Genomic DNA, 21659 nt, shown 5'->3' on the forward strand with positions numbered 1-21659 from the left:
ATCTGCGACTGCGGTTATACTACTAGAAGAGAATAAACTACACGAGATTATCGCGCAGAAACTCTATATAAAACCAAAACAATTTGCTGATCGGTCGCATTCACTAGATATTGAGTAATGTTACGCAAGGAACGTTTATTAAAAAATAAGAAACTAATGTAGAGGAAAGAATGGCTTTTCAACTAACAAAAGATGGATTTACGAAGCTTTTTATATTTTTTTAAATGAATTTGCAATGGCATTATTCGATCCCTGTTGATATTACCACATCAGCAAGCATGATATTATTTATAAAATTGAATTTCTTTTAGGCGAAAATTTGGCTGTTAAATAGAGGATATCATATGCGATCACAACTAACGGAATGAAATCACGGAAAATTACAATTTTATTATTGATATTTATTTGCTGATAATACATAAATGAACAATTGGAGTAATTAATATTGTTATATTTTAGAAGTAATTTATTGTAATATATTTAATATTACTTTTATATTCGCATTTCAACAATTGTTAGTTAAAATTATCCAACCAAAAATTCATGCACATTCAGCTGAAAATTATACAAAACAAGCTATTTTGAGTGATATATTATGAATAATTCTGTTTTAATATGACGTATATACATGGTATTTCCAATATTATTTTTCAAATTAAAAATATTTTTAGTCCGAGTAAAAAAAGTGTTTAAAAAACGCGTATTGTTAGATGAAGATCAATATTTATGCTTCTGAACGTGATGTAGTCGATGGCAATGTAAACTCGCATTTTAAAACAGAATTGAATACGAAATCCGCGAATATTTTGCGTCGTGCTCTAACAAAGAAGCATCCATCTCGTAGTATAAAAAGCAACGCAATTTCCTCAATATTTCGGTGAATCGAGGGAACGAGCTGTATATCGATACGAGTTGTAGAGGGACAGCGAAATTGGGATTGGTGGGGACCTCTCGATGGAAACGCATGCGTGAGCGCATAAAACTGAACATCTGCCACGTGCGCGGGCGGCGCATAGTGCGTGGATTCGTGCGTGGACTGAAATCACGAGGGGGAAGAGGGATAGGAAGCATGGCCGCATCCGCCATGCGCGGCCGCCCAGGCGCGATCGACTAATTTTCTGTCTATCTCCAATTTCGATATCGGGATGCTAATCAGGAAAGAGAAGCCGTTAGAGGCTCGCGCGTAAGATAGGAAAGGCCTTATCGAATTTCATTACATTATATTCATGAAGTTCAGAGGTGAAATGAATCAATTCTCTCTGCGAGTAAAATTGAGTTTTTTTTTTCGCTGTTCTAGGTGAACTCATTAAAAGTAGTGCGCGATTTTATCCGTGAGCTTTTTATCCTTTATATATGATAAAAGCGTTATCTCTCATGTCGTTATGTAATTCTTATTGCACAGGAATAAACCACAGAGTGAATAATATCTAAACTTCCAAAAAATTATTTCATTTTTTTATTTTTTATTTTCTTCAACTATGGAAGATTTTGAAAGTTATCAAGATAATTTACTTTTTGATCGTGAACGTATGTGAAACGTGAAGTATATCAGATTGGTCGATTTATTTTATTTCTTAATGCCACAATTATATCGCAATTATAATCATGATGCTCTTATATTGATGAGCGAATTAATAAAAGCTTCGTGTCGACAAATATAGAAAGATGATATGAAAAGGATAGAAACAAGAAAATGCAGTCGATAGCAAGAACCGATAGACGCAATCGATAGACCGCGTAGTGTTAATTTCCGCTTCGATTCGTCAAGGATCCGGGGAGGGAGAAAAAATAATATCCGACTATCTCCACGCATGGCAATAGCCGTGACCAATTCTTCCCGAAGTGGATTTGGAATTAGACGCGGGAACCCCACTTCGGGGACCGCACTCCACTCTAGATCGGGTACTCTGCGATTCTCGAAAAACTCCTCCGTCATCCTTCTTTTCGTGTAACTGCAAAAAATCAGCTTCGAATATAATCCCCTCTTTTTCGTGCCCTACTTAATCTCTTAGAAAAAACTGAACATTTCGAGAATTGTAACGGGGAACAAATGCGCGAAGGATCAAAGGATTTTGTGTAACAACAAAATTTCTCGGAGGAAAGCGATGCCCCAGTTTGCGGCAACTCGTTGTTCGGCGGACAATTTTTAGGAACGCGATTCGATTCTCCGGCCACGTCCCGAGAGGGAATCAATATTTGGAGCTGTGCGTGTTCCGCCATGTTAGTCCAGCTATGCCAGCCAGCGGCGGCCCCCATGGGGGATGTGTCTGCGAGGGCAGCTGGCGAGGCGTATATATGGGGGTTACAGGGATACTCGGAGCCATGACTTGCCACATCCACCCCTGTAACACGAGCACGCACCATTACTCATATCGCGGCTCGTTGCACGCCACGGATTCGGGACGAATCCAGGAGGGCACTTCCAGGAAGCTTCGGGATGAAAATAGGCGGCAACAATAGCCGCGACGTCATGTCTAGCTTCGTGCCAGCGTAATACGTAACACAAAAATATAATCGTGCCACTACAATATGCGACTTTTATTACGATCCGGGCATAATTAAATTTAATAATCTACACAAGATACCACTGTACTATTTCTCTATGAAATTTGTTTAAAAAGCCTACGTCAAACTATTAATGATCCAAAGCATTTTCTCTTAGAAAGGATTTTCATCTGCGCTCAAGCACTCATATCGCGACTCGCAATAACTGTAAATGAGAGAAAACGTTCGACTTTTGCGACGTATACCATATTGTGCATGTGCATACCATGTGCTTTTGTGCATGTGTTAAATACACAGAATTGCGCGAGAAACTAACTAACTAACTAATTAAACTGTGAATTCCATGCACCATCCTTCGGTGAAAACCGGCCATTCGTCAAGCGAAACGACGATGCTCGAAATTATCTCGCGAATATCTCACCGGCAGCGCAGAACATACGAGCATTATCTGTAATGAAGGCTGACATTGATAAATACAATTGTAACAATGTATTATGTTTCACAGTATTCCGCAAGCCGAGTATATGAATGCCAATCGCAACGTTCGGCGTAATTATATCTGCCCAGATTGGCCGAGCCGACACCAATTCTTCGTCCGAGCACTTTAATTAATCCCTTCGTTAATCTCATATTAATAAAATGGGATACGGGGAGAGAGAGCGCCAAACGAGAGAGAGAGTCGCTATAGAGCGTCCATTTTAAAGCCGCGTCGACGTGCTCAATAAAAGGGCCGGGATTCCTTCTCGACGAACACGAGCGGCTGCTCTCCTCCGCTTCTTCGCCACGTCCTTCGTATATCTCAAACGTTTCAATCCTATCGGCGGATTAAAACATTAACATAAAACTCGTATTAGAGTCAAAGCTGCACAGAGTCGGAGATGACGACAGTCGCCAGTAACGATGAAAAATTAAGTCCGTGGCACCTTCTCCTCTCTTCCTTTTAGCTTTTCGAAGTTCCCGCCGCCATACAATAGAGCTTGTCTACAGTCTGTAGAAGTCGTTACCTGGTTGAGATCGTCTCTACGATTTTGTGAGGTTTTTTGCAAATCATCCTAGGTTCTATAAGCGACCGACGTTGCCTCGCAGCTCGTCGAAACCTCACCGAATTCGACTTTCGACTTCTGCTACCGGATAATAACACACAACGTTTCTTCAGAGGAAAATTTTTTCCTCTCATCCAACATTCATAATCGTAACGATATTTTTCGAGCTATCCGAGGAAATTGTAAATTACTGAGAACATCAGAATTGATTGAGAACCGCGCATATCTTTTTTTTTAAATAAATGCGCATTTCGTACAACTTAAATATTTCTATTGTTGTCGGATAAATCATATTAAAACATGAAGTGTTCTTGACTAAGCTGGCTAAAACACGAACTCGAGTACGGGGAAAGAATGCAAAGCCAAACATTAAATAAACAAAAGAACGCATTGCTAGTACACCGAGGCGAGGTTCTTCTGGTAGAATCGTGTTGATTTAGGATAGATATGTATCAGACCGCGTGGGTTAAGGTCAGCCTGTCACCTCAAGTACCATTAGCCCTTTCTAGACACCCTCTCCGTTCTACCTCCAACCTGTCATTAATGCATCAAGATATTTTTTGTCGACGGACTTTCCTGAGAATCTCTCGCAAGCAATAAAACGAACGGCTATTTTGTATCAATCAGACATCGGAGTGGACTATGTATAATGAATGCAATAATGGTACACGTACGTAGATACTTATTTAAAAGGCGTACTTGTTCGCAACTTTAATCACAATATTCATTACAATTAGTCATTATTCTTAAGAAATTTAATAAAAGGAAGTATCTATCAAAAAAGAAGTCTGCAAAATCGCTAGTGCCATTGCTTCTTGACATAGATATGTTGAATATACAGAGATGTAATATAAAACCAGAAAAACGAAACGTAAATTATGCACGTTGAACATTTGAAATATAGACAATATATCAAGATAGAAAGTTTTTCTTAAATCAGTTAAAATAATTCTATACTGAATATACATGGCGTATTAATTAGAAAAATTTTTTTCATGAAATCCAGCATCTACGTTTTAATAAATTTCTCCACTTGTCTCCAGAGGAGACGAAAGTTCTTTTACATATGAAAAGTATGATAATAGCTAGAGATTGACCGATTTAAAATCTGTTTTGTCATGTGGGTTACTATGTCCCGCGGAAGAATTTGTGCATCACCACAACTTGCAACAAGGAACTTTGGAAGCCAAACCGTTATAAATCAGCATTCGTGAGTTAGACTAAGAAACAAGTACGGCGACAAAAGTTGCTGTATTTGTATGAATTTAAATATGTATATAAATTAAATATTGCTGTCGGAAATAAGCATTTCTACAGCAAGTCCTAATTTTTGTCGAGTTAATGGACTCATTGAATTTATACATAAATTTATGTTAGCGAAATGTTTCTCATCTAAATGTTAAAGGCCTATTGTCAAAAAATTATTCTAATCGTGGAATTCAAGTTTCACCCAAAATGATGCCGATTTGTACGCTCCAAGTCTTCCAGCGCAGACCGCGTTTATTCTGGACGTAAAGTCACGATAGCATCTGTCTCTCAAGGCACGTTTCTCGCGGGCCGACGCTCGACTTCGCCCGCTTTTGCAAAGTGCCCGATAAAACTCGGGTTTTATTGGACAGGCGACGCGTTACAAATATTCTATACGAGGTACTGCTACGAGCACTTTGCTCGGCGCGGTACCTCTACTTTGGACGATAAGGGGCATACCTGAAGGTAACACCGTCGCTTCGTGTCTGGCCGGTTGGCGAACGCCTCCGATATGACGGAGCTAAGCCGGAAGGAAGATAGGTAACGGGAGACGAAGTTTTCGGAAGTCGAAATGAGAAAAATGCACCTTCTAAGCATGACTCGACTACCGCGTGGCTCTCGTGGTGGACGCGTGGCCATCGAAAAGTGCAAGCTAGACACGAAGAGAGAACGTCATACTATGAGGTGGCAACAATGCTCATTGACGGGCACCACCAGATCGAGAATGACTTGTATGTATGAGGTGTTAGCAAGGTTTCTGACCTCGTTTTCAGAATTCTTCCTTGCGTACGAGCGCCGTCTTGATTACCTTGCTCTTTCTGCGCGGCGAAACGGGAAAATTCGGATTTTGCGATTGCCCGTTTCACGTTTAACTTCGCAATCTTAATTTGTCTGTCTTGCTGCTTTTAATTTGATTTTAACCGCGTGTACTAGTCGAAATAAGTGATTTTTTTTGTCATTTGATAAATTACAACGGCAAAAGATTCACTTTCTTCGGTAAAATTAGCAGCGCTTTCTTACTATTTTCTTAATTCTGGACTTTCTTAATTCTAAAGGCATCGCAGTAATGTAAGATGTAAATATATCTTATGTCTTATCCATCGTGCATGCATTTTTATTTCCAAAACACGGGTCTATTAACTTTAATCATATCTATTACACTGTTTGACGTATCTCTTCGTGTTTACTTCCACGATTACCGAACCGTGTCATGACGTATTCACGGATCTGCAAACTGTTTGCTCGAAAAGAGAGGTGTGACATCGTTTTTGTGAGCGTATTCGATTACGCGGCATGTCCGTTGTCTGAGCGATGACCAACGTTTTTCAGCCGCCATTATTCCCTTAATTACGTTACCTTACCGTGAATTTCGACAACCGACTACGTTTTACAATTGCCGGTACAATTCACGCCTCATTGTTAATCAAGATGGCTATCGGTGTCCGAAACTGATAAAGCTGAATGCAACCGTGAAAACACTTAAACTGAACAATTCAGCTGTGTGTAAAGTACTCTGCTTTTATAGATAACGGGGAGATTTTAAAGGGGGATTTAAGGGGAGATAGAGAAAAGCGTTGGAAATTTTGTGCGATACCAAAATAATTAACTGTTACGCTTCTCAAAATGTACGACATTATTATATACTACTGACTTATACTACTATTCCGCGGTCAACGATTCGTGTATCAATCACCACCCCGGAATGATTAAAAGTGATTGCGCGTAATTTTAATTTCCGACGGTAAGAACGATGAAGAATTTATCGCTTTGCACATCGTTGTATTAAGTGTTACGGAGGTAATCGCCGAGTCAGATGTATGCTAAAGGAACAGTAAACGGGTTCAGGCCACTTTCCGACGGCGTGTTACTATTGAGCGCGCTGTTGAATAATAAACTTGCATTACGAGTTTGACGAAGAAACGAAGAGAGAAAAAAAAGTCAAAAGGAGCCGTGTCGGTGTCAGCCGACGTTGCGGAACGAGCCTGGAATATTGGCGGAATATTGGAAAGCACAACTTCATGCGGCCACTATTATTTATCGGCTGCACAAGGTGTCCCGCGGGCTGCGTTCTTCAGGACAATTCCGCAGGATCGACTGCGTATTGTTACGTTACAGTTTTGTCGATGGCCCTATAGTTCGTTCGCGGCGGCATACTGGCAGATACAGTGATTTGCACTTATTGGTTAATAAATCAGCGCTATGGCGCTACGTTTGCCATTAGGTGCCGATATTCTTCGACATATTCATGATGAAGTGACGTTGGCATGGTAAATTGAAATAGCGTCACTCTCCTCAATAGCCCGGCTCGAGCCGCAAAATATTGTCCGTAGGAAACGACGCGAAACGTTTCAGATCTTGATGATGGAAAGTAGTCATTGATAACGAGTCAAGTTATACTCAAGATTGTGGCAACATTTGCGTTCGGCACGGTCTTTTACGGCACACTTATTACACGACAAGATATCGGTAAATCGTGCACTTCCTTCCCATTCTGAAATAATTTTAATTTACGAATTTAGGGCGATTATGATAATATTGTAGTATGATAATGTTACATTTTTTCTGATATTATTTACGGAATTAATTTATTAATGTGCAATATTTTTTATGGAAAGAAAACATTTTTTATTACATTATGGATTCAGGGAAAAAGTTACGCTCCACTTAATTTATAGAGTTTCCCGGCTTTAGTCGATGACTTAGCTATACGAAAAATTGCTTAACTGTGTCGTTGTCGCTGACGATCAAGGATTGTCATGGTCACAAGGTTTATGCATTCATCGGAGACCTGTAGCCACTGTCAAGCAGCCTAGAGTGCGCATAATAAGTTTACTGACCGTATCGGTGGCAATTATGAAATTATTCCAATATATGCCGGCAGATCTCGAACTGTGTTCGAATGAGAGTGACGACACAAGAATAAGGGGTATCAATGGAGTGGGCATTTGACAGGATTTAGATAGCATCTTAACAGCGGTGGTTTATCATCCGGCGGTTTTAACCTAGTGACTGGCTCTTAGAGTAGCTAGTCACTGTGTGGATTAAATAGGCATGTTTATACGAATGTACAAAAACAATGCTAATAATTATAGCAGCAATAGATCTCTCTCCTATTCCCGCAGGTTACCTCTGTGATCTCCATAATACTTTTGTTCTTTCTATCTATATTTATTATAAAATGTTATACATCAACATTTAACTCGTGTTCCGTGTGCTTTTAAATTATTTTTTAATATAAAATATTTTGTAACTGGTGTAAAATTGGAACAAAGTTCATAATGAATAAAAAAATCGATATTTTTACACACGATAATTTAATATATAAAAAGTATTATTATATATTTTTATATTTAATCCTGAAATTAAAGTTATAAAGTTAAAATTCCGCCCTTCAATTAATTAAAATTCAAGGTTTTTATTAAAGTTGCTTCATTTTTGAATATCTCTAAAGATATAACATAACTTTTTTACCTATATCTTCTTAATTCAAATGTCAGTATAAATAAACATTTTTCTTCATAGTTACGTGTTCGCATTTTCGTATAACATGCACAATTGTATTGCAACCCCCGCATAAAATTTTCTTCAACAAGAAAAAAGATCGTATGTTGCAAGAGCGATGTTACGACAAACGCTATTGGAGCAATTGATGCGATCCTCAGGGCGAGAGGGAGAGTTGCTAAGTCGGGGGATGACTCGGGGCTATACCGGGGCAAGATGCACCCCTGACTAAGCCCGTGGCACAGCAACGAGGAGCGGATCAAGCCCGGGTATACGTTCCCGGATCGCAGTGGGGAGCCGGAGAATGGCATTACGGGTAGAGAGACCTTCCCTCTCTTCCCACCTCGCCTCCGAGCCGCGTATTGTCTGGCAGCCATATTGGAGTAACAGCCAACCCCGTCGTGATTGGTCCGTTTTTTAACGGAGAGCCCGTGGCTTGGCACAATACTCGACCAGCCCGTGGTTAGGCAATGCCTGGCTACGCGATAGTCTATCAGTCGACTCCATGCTGCGTTCGCTTCGAACTCGTCTGTCGGCGGTGCCCGGGTATTATGACTCTCCTCAAGATCGGATCGTATAACGCAGAGGCGATCCACGCCACGGGACGATAAAGGGAATCCCCTATTCAGTCTCCAGTTTAATCTGGCTCAGTCCAGTCTAGTCCAGTCCGGTTCAGTCCGGTCTGTGTGCGTCGAATTTTCGTAATTTTCCCTCATCAAAAGTACCGTCGGAAGTCCTTAGTTGCCGTCAATAACCTTGATGACGATCTAAGGTCATTCATGTGATAGATAAAGCGCCAGTGCAATATCCGAAGAATAAAGAATGCGCTCGAGAATGCGGATTATCCTGCGCCTTGGGAATTCTGGAATGCGGATAAACTGTTTCCGCAGACATTCCGTTCTGTGTCCTAAGGAGTTATCCTAAGGAGGACTCGATGTTTCAGCTGGAAATCGAGCTGTTTCCTGAAGAACGACGCTGTTGTTCGAGCTGCAGATCCGTAAACCATGTGTCTAGTGCGAGAACTTAGTATCTTTGCAATTGTTTACGATTAATACGAATCAGTTTAGTGACTCGAGTACTGCCACTGTGGTTACCGTGAACAGAGTTTTGGATTATTTTCCGGGTTTCTCTGACATCCTGGATTAGGATCTAGTGGACAAAGGTATGCGTAGAAGAGCGTCAGGCGATTGTATTTGTATCGTATTGCAGCGCGACTCGGTGTATTACGTAACGCAAGCACGTGTAGTTGCTTTAACAGCAATTTGTCTTAATCGTCGCGGTTTGACAACAGACATGCGACGCTTCATTGACAATGTTTAAGAGAGAACCCAGTTTACACATATCGATTCTTGTACTGTCGATTAATTCTTCTTAAACTCGATAATTTGCCTACGGATATTTTCAAATGCTTTTTTTATTTCTACTTTAGCATCAATCATTATCGTGGCGTCCCGACGGATACGCCGTCTGTGGACGAACAATTAATATTTTCGGATCGCATACACATCCTGACGATTATAAATAATTATATCTCACAAAATATTCTAAATGCAGTTGATCTATGATTATCAGAAACAGAATCAGACAAACTTGCGAGTGTAATTGTTTTTTTTTTTTTTTCTTTAGTGGAGAACTTTGTACAAATTTATACGACGGGTAATGAATGGTCATAGTGGTCGATTAATTTATGTCCTATTATTTCAAACGCAGCATTACTAAAGCACTTACTAAAAAATATTAACAAGAACGTGTTACTTGTCAAATGGTGTTGTAGGAAATTTAGCCCGATTTGTCTAAAAAGACATTTTAAATCTATTTGCAACAATATGGCAATTTAATAAGAAATATATACATACCATTTTATATCAATGTTATTGCTGCATAGTACAAACAACTTCTTTCTTCATACATTTTTCAAAGAGTTGGATGCAAAAGCTATCAATTATCTTCCCGTTAGAGTTTAATCACGTTAAGTTTCTAATGAACTTCCATATTTAGCTGAAAAGATCAACCAGAAGCTTTTAAAGAGATATGATAAGCATAAGACACATCGAGGACGCGTCCATCCAATCGACCCGACCGGTTCGCACACTCGTTCGACGAAACAAGACACGACGAAACGGCCGACAGTTCGACATCGATCAACGGCAGGATTGATGATCGCAATTACGATTTATCGTTCACGGCAGGTGACGCGCGACGATTCGCGCGCTCCTTCGGCAGTTCGGCTCCAAATGAGACGTCAAGCTCCGTTCTGGAGTTAACTGGCACCGAATCGTCACCCTTTGTCGAAGGGTACAAATGAGATTATCGCGACATGTATACGTATTGTCACTGCTCCATCTCCCTCCCCTCCGGAATAGGACAATCGTGCCGGCGCATTCGGCCTCGAGGATTCTCTTCCGGCGTGGCGTCCCATCCCGTCGGATATACGCCGGTCTGTGAACGAATCGGGAAGAGCGCTTGAACAAGAGCGCGTCCTCCCGATCCTCGGCACAGGATCCTCGGCACCGAAAATTCTGTCGAGTAATGCAAGAATTATTATCCAACGCGACGGACCGTCGGGTTGAACAGAGAGAAAAAGAAGGACAGGAGGGGGGGCGGAAGAAAATGGTCGTTAAGCGTGTGCGCGAAATATGAGAAATGATCTGTCGACGTTCCCGTGGCCGTGGAAAAAGCCGAACGCGGGCTTCAAAGAAGCCGTGGAATTGAAAAAGCCGGAGGGCCGCCATTAGATGCAGCGTGATAGAGCGAATTCCGTGCGACGGGTTTAGTTCGAAGGAAAATCCATTCCGACGGCAGAATTTCGAGCGTCGAGGAAAACCCAGACTTTCTTATTTACTCCTTAAAATGATAATCGTCAGCAACTGCGATAAACTTAATACGTTTAGGGACAAACTTTGAACGCTTCATGATTTAACGTAATTTCGAAAAAGTAACATGTCATATTTTGTATATTAAGTTACTTCGCATAAAGTTTGATAAACAGAATCGGTGTATTTTTTCATAAACAGAAATTCTATGATGAGACGAATCGATTTTCTAGACCAATATGTATTAACAAAGAATGAAATCCAATAAAAATGTGTTATATTCTTTTCTCATTGTAAAATTCCTCGCTAATCTTACATAAAAAAAGAAAGTAAAGTTTTCCATTTATTTCTTAACTTCAAATGATCTAAAATATTATAGCATTTATTCGTAATGTTTTTTGTTACATATTTATGTTAGAATCTATTTCTTTTGACTGAAGACCGAAGAAAAGTTGAATTTTTTATATTTTCAATTATGCTTACACGTATAAATTTCTATTGTGGGAATAAGAGGGCGTAACAGAAATTACATTTTGTAAATACCTGTTATGGAGCAGAGAGAAGCGGAAAGAGCGCGATAATAAAAGCCACAAAAAGTTATGCTGCACCGGTTAAAAATTATGCCTGTACCAATTACGCGTGGCGCACACTTCGGCGCGTGTGTGTTGGCTGAAAGTAATTTCACCTCGTAATTCCACCGGGCTTTAAATAGGCTTTACGTCGAACGGGAAGGGGCTGTTCTGACTTCCCTCAAATTATAGACGGCCATTATCGCGCGGTCGGCCTCGCATTTGGGCCAGACAATGGCCGCCACCACTCGTTAATGTAATAGGCATCCAAAAGGTGCGATCTCTCTCTTTACTGGGAGGCACCGGCACTCACCGGTAGGAACCGCGCAGGACGAAAATCCTCCTCTTTCACGGTCAACCTGTCCGTCGTTTCGTCAGGCGGACCTGCCCGGGTTCCAGGCAGCCCCCGAAAGGCGAATTATTATTTTATGAGATTATTATCTCTAATAACATCACCCGGTTACGAGGAGAGAAAAGGAGTACGCTTTTGTGTTCGATGGAAATATTTCACACGTGGAAGTAGCCCGCTTGAGCTGTTCGATATTATCGATGTTTTGTCAAAAGTTCAGGTAGAAATTCTAGAAGCCCTTTTACTTAATGTTCTGGTGAAATGTGGAACATTCTAGCCGAAATGATAGCCGATTTCGATAAATACGAAAGTTCAATATACATATATAAGTCCCTAAAAGTCAAATAAAATATATCCTTGTTCAATATTAGCAAAGCATGTTCAATTTTATATTTCATATTTACAAGTGTAATAAATGTGTAATGAATCATCTCTTTTAAAGAAATTATATATTTATCGTTAAAATTTACGAGATAAATATCTATATATTCAGTTATTTAGTATTAAATATTTACTGCAAATTAAATTATTAATCTCACGATATCTTACTTTATAAACGGTACATATAACTATGAAAATGTTAAATATGAGGTATTTTTAGTCTCTATTTTAGTCTCTATGAGTAAATAATTTAGTTAATTTAATAATTTTTATTAGAAAATCTTTCTCTCTCCTTACATCTAATTATTTACAGCAAATTATTTTACAGTTTTGAAAAACAATATTTTAACGCCGATTCTCAAAAAAAGGAATGAACAATTTTTCAACGTAATTTATTGTTTTTGAATATAAAAATGTTACCTGTCTGTTCGAGACATATGGAAGTATATTTTATTAGTTACCCACGTTACGCATTTTGGAAACGGTGAACGATTCTCGAACAGCCTTGTCCATGTTATCTTTTCATGCGTGCGCAATAGGGATGAAACGACGCGGTCACGCGATTGGCTGTAGGGCGGGAACGTACGAGAGCTAGAACGAGCAGGTGGATCTCCAACAACATCCCTCTTTGTCTCTCAATTAGTTAAGTTTTTTCCTCTCTCTGTTCGTCTGAAAAATTTTTCCTGTCCGTCGCTAGCTGCCAGTTTTCGAGCGCCGCGCTTCGGGTCCGTTTCTGCCGAGTCATAAGTTTATTCAGTGCAGTGAAATGTTGTGAATTTATTTTTTCTCACAATTCACGTACGCGTAATAAGGTGGTCGCGATAAACGATTAATCACGATGCTACTAATTACTTTGTTGGTAGCGTGGATACAAGAAAAGCGAAGATATTCTAGACTAACAGTTTTGTTGCATATCAAATGAACATGATAAGTACTGATTTTAATTTAACTGGAACGATAAACGACGTTTTAAATAACTGACTAGTGAAACAGTTCTTTCGAAAACAAGTGTCACAAATTATTCTATGTCGTAGCATTGCAAATATGATCAGATATAAATAAAATCAACAATTATTTAATATGTGCTGTGGTTAAAGCAATTGAACAAGTATTATTTTTTAATTGCAGATAATTACACAGACACACAAATCTAATTAAAACGCAAACATTGATCGTTTTTTGTTCCAACTCTTAATCTCCGACGTAAATATGTAGAAATGTAGGTGAATACATATAGGTAATTATATTAATTAACTTTTATAATAATGCAACAGTCAAATAATCAAATAATTAAAACTTGCAAAAGTATTGATTCTACAACGACTACATTGTTAGATGAAAATTATGGAATGCATGTAAAGAAACTTATAGTAACAGTTGTCGATGTCGTGTCAGAACAAAGTTGCATAATAGGGTGGATAAGAAACCTGTATAACATCGCAATCAAACGACTAATTAAGTATTCTCGGGTGATCTCTGCGTGAACCTTGCGACTGCACGCGAACTTGTTTACGCTCGCTTATGTTTCATCACCTGCCGTTTCGAAGCACGCGTGCTTCTCATGATGAATCATATAATATCGAAAACGCCTTTTTCCTTCGTCGATCGCCAGGTTTCGTGAAACGATTTAGCTATAAATTTCGATCAATTCGTCGAGCGAACATTTGTGTACTTCTTTACAGGCGAATACATTCTCAGCTCCGGCAGTCAGAACGGAAGTGGAAGTAGCATCGTCGAAGAGGACGATCCGCTTCTCAACGAAGCATCGTTGGCTTTGGACAATCATCCCTTGGCTGACTTAACCGGCGATTCTCTGGGTTTAAACGACACTCTAGAACTCGAGCATGACTTTACTTCAGATTTGCTCGGAAGCAGTCTCTTGGCAAGCGCCGGCGTAGAACATCTGCTTAACAACGATACTCTAGGCTTGCCCGACGAATTTAATCTCGAGGCGGCGCTTCAGCTCGTTGGCCTCGATGAGGCTCAACCAGAGGTTTGTGGAATATCTTCGTATCTTCTGCTTGAAAGTAATTACAATTTGACTCTTTGTGAGGAATAGACAATATGTTAATATTTTGTCTGTCTTTCAACAGCTAGCCTCTTTATGAGATCGTAAAATTTTATTTGCTTCTATTTTATTTTTGTAAATATCTTTTGTAACGTTCAGTCTGTGATTAATCGGGATAATTTTATTATTTACAAGCTGAGGATTCGTATAAGATCAGCAAAAGTTATTTTGACGTCGATTTCGGCAATAATAGTCTTCCTTCTCTCCAAACTATTTAAATATTATATAATATAATAATAAACTAGATTGTAAACCCTACGGGGATATGCAATAAATCATTACATACGTATAATATAATATAATAATAATTTTTTTATTAGCAAGTTCAACAGTATTTGAATCTCTTGTTAAAAAGAACATATATGTTGAACGTGTTAGAATATGTTAATTTTGCGTGATTAATGCACTGTCTTTAGCGAAGCTGTGATATTGTGATCATTATATAAAGATTGATTATTAGGAAACGAAGTCGGAAGTGAAGAAGAAGAAGAAAGAAGACACCGCCGACGACTCCGCGAGTGCAGAGGGCGACGCGGCCATTACCGCCTCGAGTAACGCCGAGGTCGCGAAGTCATCCAAGTGCGAGGATCCCGAGACCGGCGACATGATTCACACACCGCAGTTTCATCATCCCCATCATCCACACCACCGCTCCTTCCAGGTACGAACGACCCTGATTTCATTGCCTTGTAGATTAGAACCAAGGCCAGTGCCTCTCATTGCTGCGTATACAATGTCACCATGATTGCGACAATGTAATAATTTATGTACAAAGTACACAGGCTTCTTTTATCAAACATATATGCCTAAGAAAATCGATGAAAAATTATCTTGACTTGAGCTATCCGATTTCTAATCGAGTGTCACGGATGTTGAATTATCGTCTCTGTAATAACAGTCTTCGGTGTCGTTTAATACGTCTCAATAATCTTCATGTAAACAAAATCGCCAGGGTTTTAATTTTATTTCAAATCATTTCGCACCCGTAGCAGTTGTATGCTTTGATACGACCGCGGTTTAAACATTGTCCGGTTTGCAGCAACACGTTTATCTAGAGCGATTCTTCTGGTGTTTTAATGCCCTTTTGCGATATGCGCAGCTGCAGTTTTGAGAGACGCTGAAAGAGCTGCGGACATTGTCGCCGGGAATATGGCCACGGCATGGCATTTGCGATTTTTCGACATTCCGTTAATGAGAGGTTCGGAATGGCACACGATGATACCACGCGGAGCAAGCGGTGATATACGAAGTAGGAAACAAACGTCGAGAAGATAAGAACCACGCGCAAAGCCGCACAGTTAGAGCGGCGTTTACGGTCCATAAACGGGACATTCTTTATTTACAACGTTGACCGCGAAAACATCACTGTGGCTCCATTCCTGCGGCTCCACACCCTTTCAGGGGGCCCCTCACGATTGTACGTCATTAACCGCACTCTAATGTAACGAGGCAATTGAAAATGGATCGCTTTTGCAATTCGTACTTTTTACCGAAAAATTTAATTCAAACCGAAAACTTTAATTCTCGCGATTATTATTAATGTATTATACAATTAAAACGATGTGACGGAAAGAAAAGCAATTTTAAGTGAAATTCCAATTTGGAGAAAGCACATTTAAAGTTTTTTTCCACAAAACACTTGGTGATGGCTATATTTTTAATAGTTAATAAAAAAAATTTTAAATACATTTTTTGTACATTTACCGTTCTAAATTACGTCTTAAATCTACGTGCTTACTACAATATCTCAATTTGCAAGTTAAATACATGTTAATTACATGTATGCTCGACTTTTATACTTTCATTAAAGATATCGAAATATCTTACATGCATTTTCTAAAATTTCGATGCGGCTGCACTGTGTATTTGTGTACCGATTCTTACACAAGTTTCATTATCCAGCAATCTAAAGGTGGCAATCATAGTGGCAATCATAAACGATCATTACAACTCATTGTTTTAATAGGAGTATCATGCTGTCATTTTGGACAGTTAGAATGTACTGTTTGTGGCAATCGTTGTCGCGGATTCGCGCGACGCGTTTTTAACGTTCGCAAAAGGCCAACTTGTTGATTATAATTATTACTTGTTGTGGATTCCTTTGCGCTTGTATAACTCGCGATATCACTACGTGATATTTCCGGGAGAATTTGTTTATGATTTATCTCCAGAAATAATTTATTCAACGTAATGTACTGCAATGATAATACAGTACAGATAGATAGATAGATAGATAGTACAACGTTAATTCATTTCTTTAGAAATTCTTCATTCAATAACACTGCTAATCGTTTTCGAGAAAAAACTCCGATCTCCATAATCAACGTCATTTATTTTTTCTTTATGATTATCTTTATGATATTTCGAATATCGTATATGCTTTCCGAGAAACGAAAACAGAATCTTTTCAATTTTTTCTGACTTTTCCAAAATTTACTCGTTGCTCCTAAAGATAGCTCCTAAAGAGCTAATTGTAAGAGATCTTTACCATTTTTAGCACTTTACTCATAAGAGATATCACTCGGCGTTTAAAACTCTTTCCTCATTATCACTTTATAGCATTATAGAATTTTATAGCACGCGCAAAACAAGTTTTAGACTCGAATAGATCGTGCCCATTAGAGAAAGCCATACGTGTGAGCTTGATGCTTCTTGAGCCGCTTGTTCCGTTCGCGATGTGCATTTTATAAAACGTAAATTAAATTTTATCACAGACAGTAGCTGGCCGATAATGCGAATGGCAATTCAGTTATAGCCGTATGTATACTACGTGATATAATAATCGTTGTCTTATCTTTCCAATAACCCAGAAACGTGAAAGCAGAAAGATATGCAAAGAAGCTGGCAATAAACTGAATTACTTTTGTTGTTGCTTTTAAAATTCTGATGCATCTATATAGAAAGAATGCAACTATTTTAATGCACGCGTTCGAATGTTTAAATGTGCGTTTACAATGTATTTTACCATCGTATATCAATACATTTACACGTATCGAATTCTAATGACGCAAAAGAAAATAACTAAAAAAACGCTCATTGGACCCCTAAAATCTCGTTTGTGCATGAGCGGGTTAACAACGTACGTAAGATGTAACTATTCAAGACAAAGTCACGCCGTGGATTCGAAAGCATCCCGAAGAACTCCCCTGAGAAAGTTGACGTTTCCCCGGATCTGAATTTCGACGCTGTTGTCGGGGCACATCATACAATGCGTCCCGTCGAGAAATCTCATCGTTGTAGAAGAGGACGATCGTGACAATGACCTACCCGGATAGTCCGTACGCGGCGAGTCCGTCCAGCGAGACGTGACGCAACGCGTACGTGTGCAAGACTTCTTCGCGTGCACGTGGAGAGGAATACGTCTCTGAAAAGCCCCCGCCAATGAGAGAGGTGGCACAGGCCCCTACTACTATGAACCGCGGTGGACGCGATCCGCGATGTTTGTGATCCTGGACGTCGCGCGCTGACACTCGTGGACGACACGCGGTTGGAAGTGAACGCTAATCTCGCGGAAAAGTTAGCTTCAACAATCACCCGGAGAAAAGGCGGTCTCTCGCTCGGGGAACATCCGCTCCGTAGATGGTCGCGATAAACGGTTCCGGAAGGTTTCTTTAGTCGAGTTTGCGATTCTGCTGATAGTGCGACGTTCGAACGGTTCTCGCAGACGAAGTGGAAGAAAAAGAAGAAGAAGAAGTTAAGATCTTGAGGTAGACACTAGGATACCACGCCTCTTCGAGGATACCGACGAGTTTCCCGTCCAGACATCACCGGGAAGGCACCTCGTATTGTTAATGAAAAACTGGTTGCAAAATGAGGACGTTGGACTTCCGCGATCGCTTCGTTCCGGCCTTGTACGTTTGACGAGCCGGTGGCTCTACTACTACTACTACTACTACCAAGTTGATAATTTGCATAAAGTTTCGTACGCCTGCGGTCTAATCTCAAGGATCTCGGTGTTACGTGAACAGTAAATTCTACGATGCGTAATACGCTATCGAGACGGAGATTAAACTACGTGAGATATAAGTGTGCGAGTGATAAAGCCACCTAGTACAATGACTATCTCTATGAAACGCATCACGTTCATTTGTACGAGGCTCGAAGCGATTTGAACGAGGCCAAGAAACCCTTCTCACATCACTCCGTAAGACCGCCCACGTTGAATACACAAATCTCTCCTCCGCCGTGCCTTTCAAAATGATATTTCGTTTATCGCAGAATCGCCAATGGACTGAGATATTCGTTCGAATACAGGAATAACATACTGGAGTAACGCGACATAATACACTTACAAAAAATCGTACCTGATTAAAATTAATTGAAATTCGCATGCCGACGTATGGATGTGCAATTCTTGCCGCGGGGTGGAAGTTTCTTGTAAAAAAAAAAAGTTGTTTCTTTAATAATACTCGATTAATTTGACGAAGAGCCCGGTGCGTATCTCGTGCCTAATTCGTATTTCGAGTGAAGAGGGTACACATGAACGACGTGCAGCAAGCCTTCGTCAAACCTCATCCGCAGACGAACGAGCACACGTGCCAAGGAAATACAGAATGTTGGAGTCTGATATTGGACGAAGGTCTTCTTCAGGTAGATTGCACTAATTGCGCAACACTTATTACGATAACGAAATAAAAATTCACAATGCGATAACAGATACGATAACCGCAGTTATTCACACGTGGAAATCAGCGAGAAAACGAGGCAGAGATTGGTCGCAAGGTCTCGTGGACAAGGTTCCGCGGATAAAAAAACATATATCGTTAATAACTAAGAGAATACTTAGCGATGGACTGTGTTCACTGCGATTAATTCTAGGAACGTAACCTGTTTTTCTTATGAAAAAAACTGCATAGCTTTCGTGTTTCTAAACTCTATATGAAGCACGCGAAGTTACATCGAGGAGTAAAATGTTAAATAATTAATAGCTACTTCGCATGAAATTATCCAGTTACGTGTGATAATTAAAAGGTTAAAATGGCTCGTTTTTCCCGTAACGACCGCGTTTTTTGGGCACTAAGTACGTATTATAAGCTTTATTTGGGGCTTTACTCTGGGGACATGTCAAACAGCAGGTTCAGTCTGACATCTCGCTAAAATTCGCCTCCATAGTGACCGTACGCGCGCGCGTGTGCACACACATACACACGCGTGCGCGCGCGGCCATGCGACCTTGCGTCCCGCACATGTAGAACTGTCATTACACGCAACCGTTGTCGTATTATATACTCCGCGCGCCGCGTCCGCGAGTCTTTCAATACGTAATGAGTACACTAAATTAATATATTCCTACGCCCGGGACCTTTGCCTACGGAGGAGGATGTGTCGTGCGTATTATATGGAATGGCTTACGCAAGAAAACGCGCCGTCGCCGCTCGCGAGCCATATCATTTTTGGAGCTCCTCTCTCACGCGACCGTCGTATTAACACTGACCTCAGTCACCTGTAATTGCTACATGTTAGCGTATACACCGAGATACAAACGACGGACACGTAATGCGACCCATTACAGTTGGGTGGCACACGTTCCGACGTTATCGTCGAATCGTCCTTTTTTTTTTTATTTCCTTCACGGAGGAGAGGAAGGCGCTTCTGCGAGAGCCTCGGGTATGTAATACCACTTCAACAACTCGCGCGAACTTTTTTTTCGCTATCTTTTTCTATCGCAAGCGGTTCATAGTGCATCACACAAGTGTCCAAGAAATTACGGATTGTTTGCGTTTAAAGATGCAGGAAACTGTGATCATTAAGTTTTCATTGGACATATTTGTGACGTCACGCAGAATATGTCAGAATTTCACGCTAGCGTAAAGGAGACATTCTTGATATTTAATTAAATCTTGATTCTTGATTCTGCTTTCGAAGAACGTTTTAATACGCATAACAGATCAAATTGTGCATTGAAAAAATTATTGAAATTGTATCTATTTGAGTAAAGAATTAGAATAATTTCATTTGTCATATTCTACAAAATAGTTTTTGCTTTAAAAAATGAGAGATCAAAATTATGAATACTTTAAAATTTGTGCATGTGCTTAAGGATGCTTTACAAAGATTCTTAACCAGCTCTATCTTGAAGAACACATGGTGAAATTTCTTAGGAATTCGGCAGGTACCTATCTCTTCCTTTGAATCTTAAAAGATTCACTAAAAGCGGTCGAAGTTCTCACAACAGTAGGACCTCCCGCAGTTTACCAGTCACCAATTATGCTCAACCATCCCAGAAGGATTATCTCTTATGGTCTACCAGTAACAACTCTCTTTTAAACTGTAACAAAGACCAATGTCATTCTGTCATTAAGTCGCACAGTTAAAAAATTTCGCCGAAACGCATTTTCCGGATAAAAATGACAAATGTTATTCGCCGAACAAAACTAAAAAAAAATCGAAATTTTTTTCAAGCTTTCAAAATATCAAGATCATCAATTTTACGGTCGTAATTTGACTCTCCATTGTTAAATCATTCTGTAAATTTCATAAAGAGAATTTATTTTTTCTTGTGATTTTACGACCGACAGTGATGAACAAATTATTTGGAATCATATAAAAAGTAATAAATAAATAATTGCTGTTTGTTTTACTTAATCATCGTGTGTCATTTGATATATGAAGCTTAAAATTTCGCCCCTATTAGGATGTCAACGGAAAACATACTTAAATTGCCCGGTACGGTAGAATTAATTATAAAAGAATAATTAGTAATTAAGCAACGATATAAAGTAGGCAGATGTTCGCCTGCGGGTAACGAGAACGCGGAATGTCTTAGAAGTTCCATGTAAATAATGAGAGAATGAATTCGAATATGTCAAGACGCGATAATAATTACCGCTGCAACACGCACCCGCAGGGCCCGACAAACACAGAGAATGTAGGAAGTAACTAACATGAAATAATTAAAATATCCTTGTGACAAAAAGGTCTTTGAAGCTAGAAGTGGTAGACATTTGTTTTCGTGGGAGAGAGCGTGTTATGACTATCTCATTCCGTGGCTTGTTTCTATTGCGCTTGATCTTCATAAATGTTTAATGTAAAAAGAAAAGTCTATTAAGTCTTCGGTCATAATTGGAAAAATATATGTATACGAAATATACTACTATTACGCATACGACGCGGTGATATTAATAAATTAAAAAACCGTGTATACATCTTTTAATAGAGCGCAACTATATTAAATTTGTTCGA

At 39.6% G+C, this 21659-nt stretch overlaps 1 protein-coding gene across 4 annotated transcripts in view; it reads left to right on the forward strand.

The window, feature by feature from the left end:
- Cnc (NFE2 like bZIP transcription factor cap-n-collar) overlaps positions 1–21659 on the forward strand; it is a 99729-nt gene that overhangs the window by 44382 nt on the left and 33688 nt on the right. For all 4 annotated transcript variants that reach the window (XM_071700218.1, XM_071700217.1, XM_071700219.1 and 1 more), the window contains exons 4-5: positions 14092–14402; positions 14938–15138. In XM_071700218.1, coding sequence (XP_071556319.1) covers positions 14092–14402; positions 14938–15138 — 512 coding nt within the window. The remainder of the gene's footprint in view (positions 1–14091; positions 14403–14937; positions 15139–21659) is intronic.

This window comes from Temnothorax nylanderi, unplaced genomic scaffold (genome assembly GCF_030848795.1).
Source record: "Temnothorax nylanderi isolate EJ_2023f unplaced genomic scaffold, tnyl_v1.0 TNYL_tig0021_pilon, whole genome shotgun sequence".
Taxonomy (NCBI): domain Eukaryota; kingdom Metazoa; phylum Arthropoda; class Insecta; order Hymenoptera; family Formicidae; genus Temnothorax; species Temnothorax nylanderi.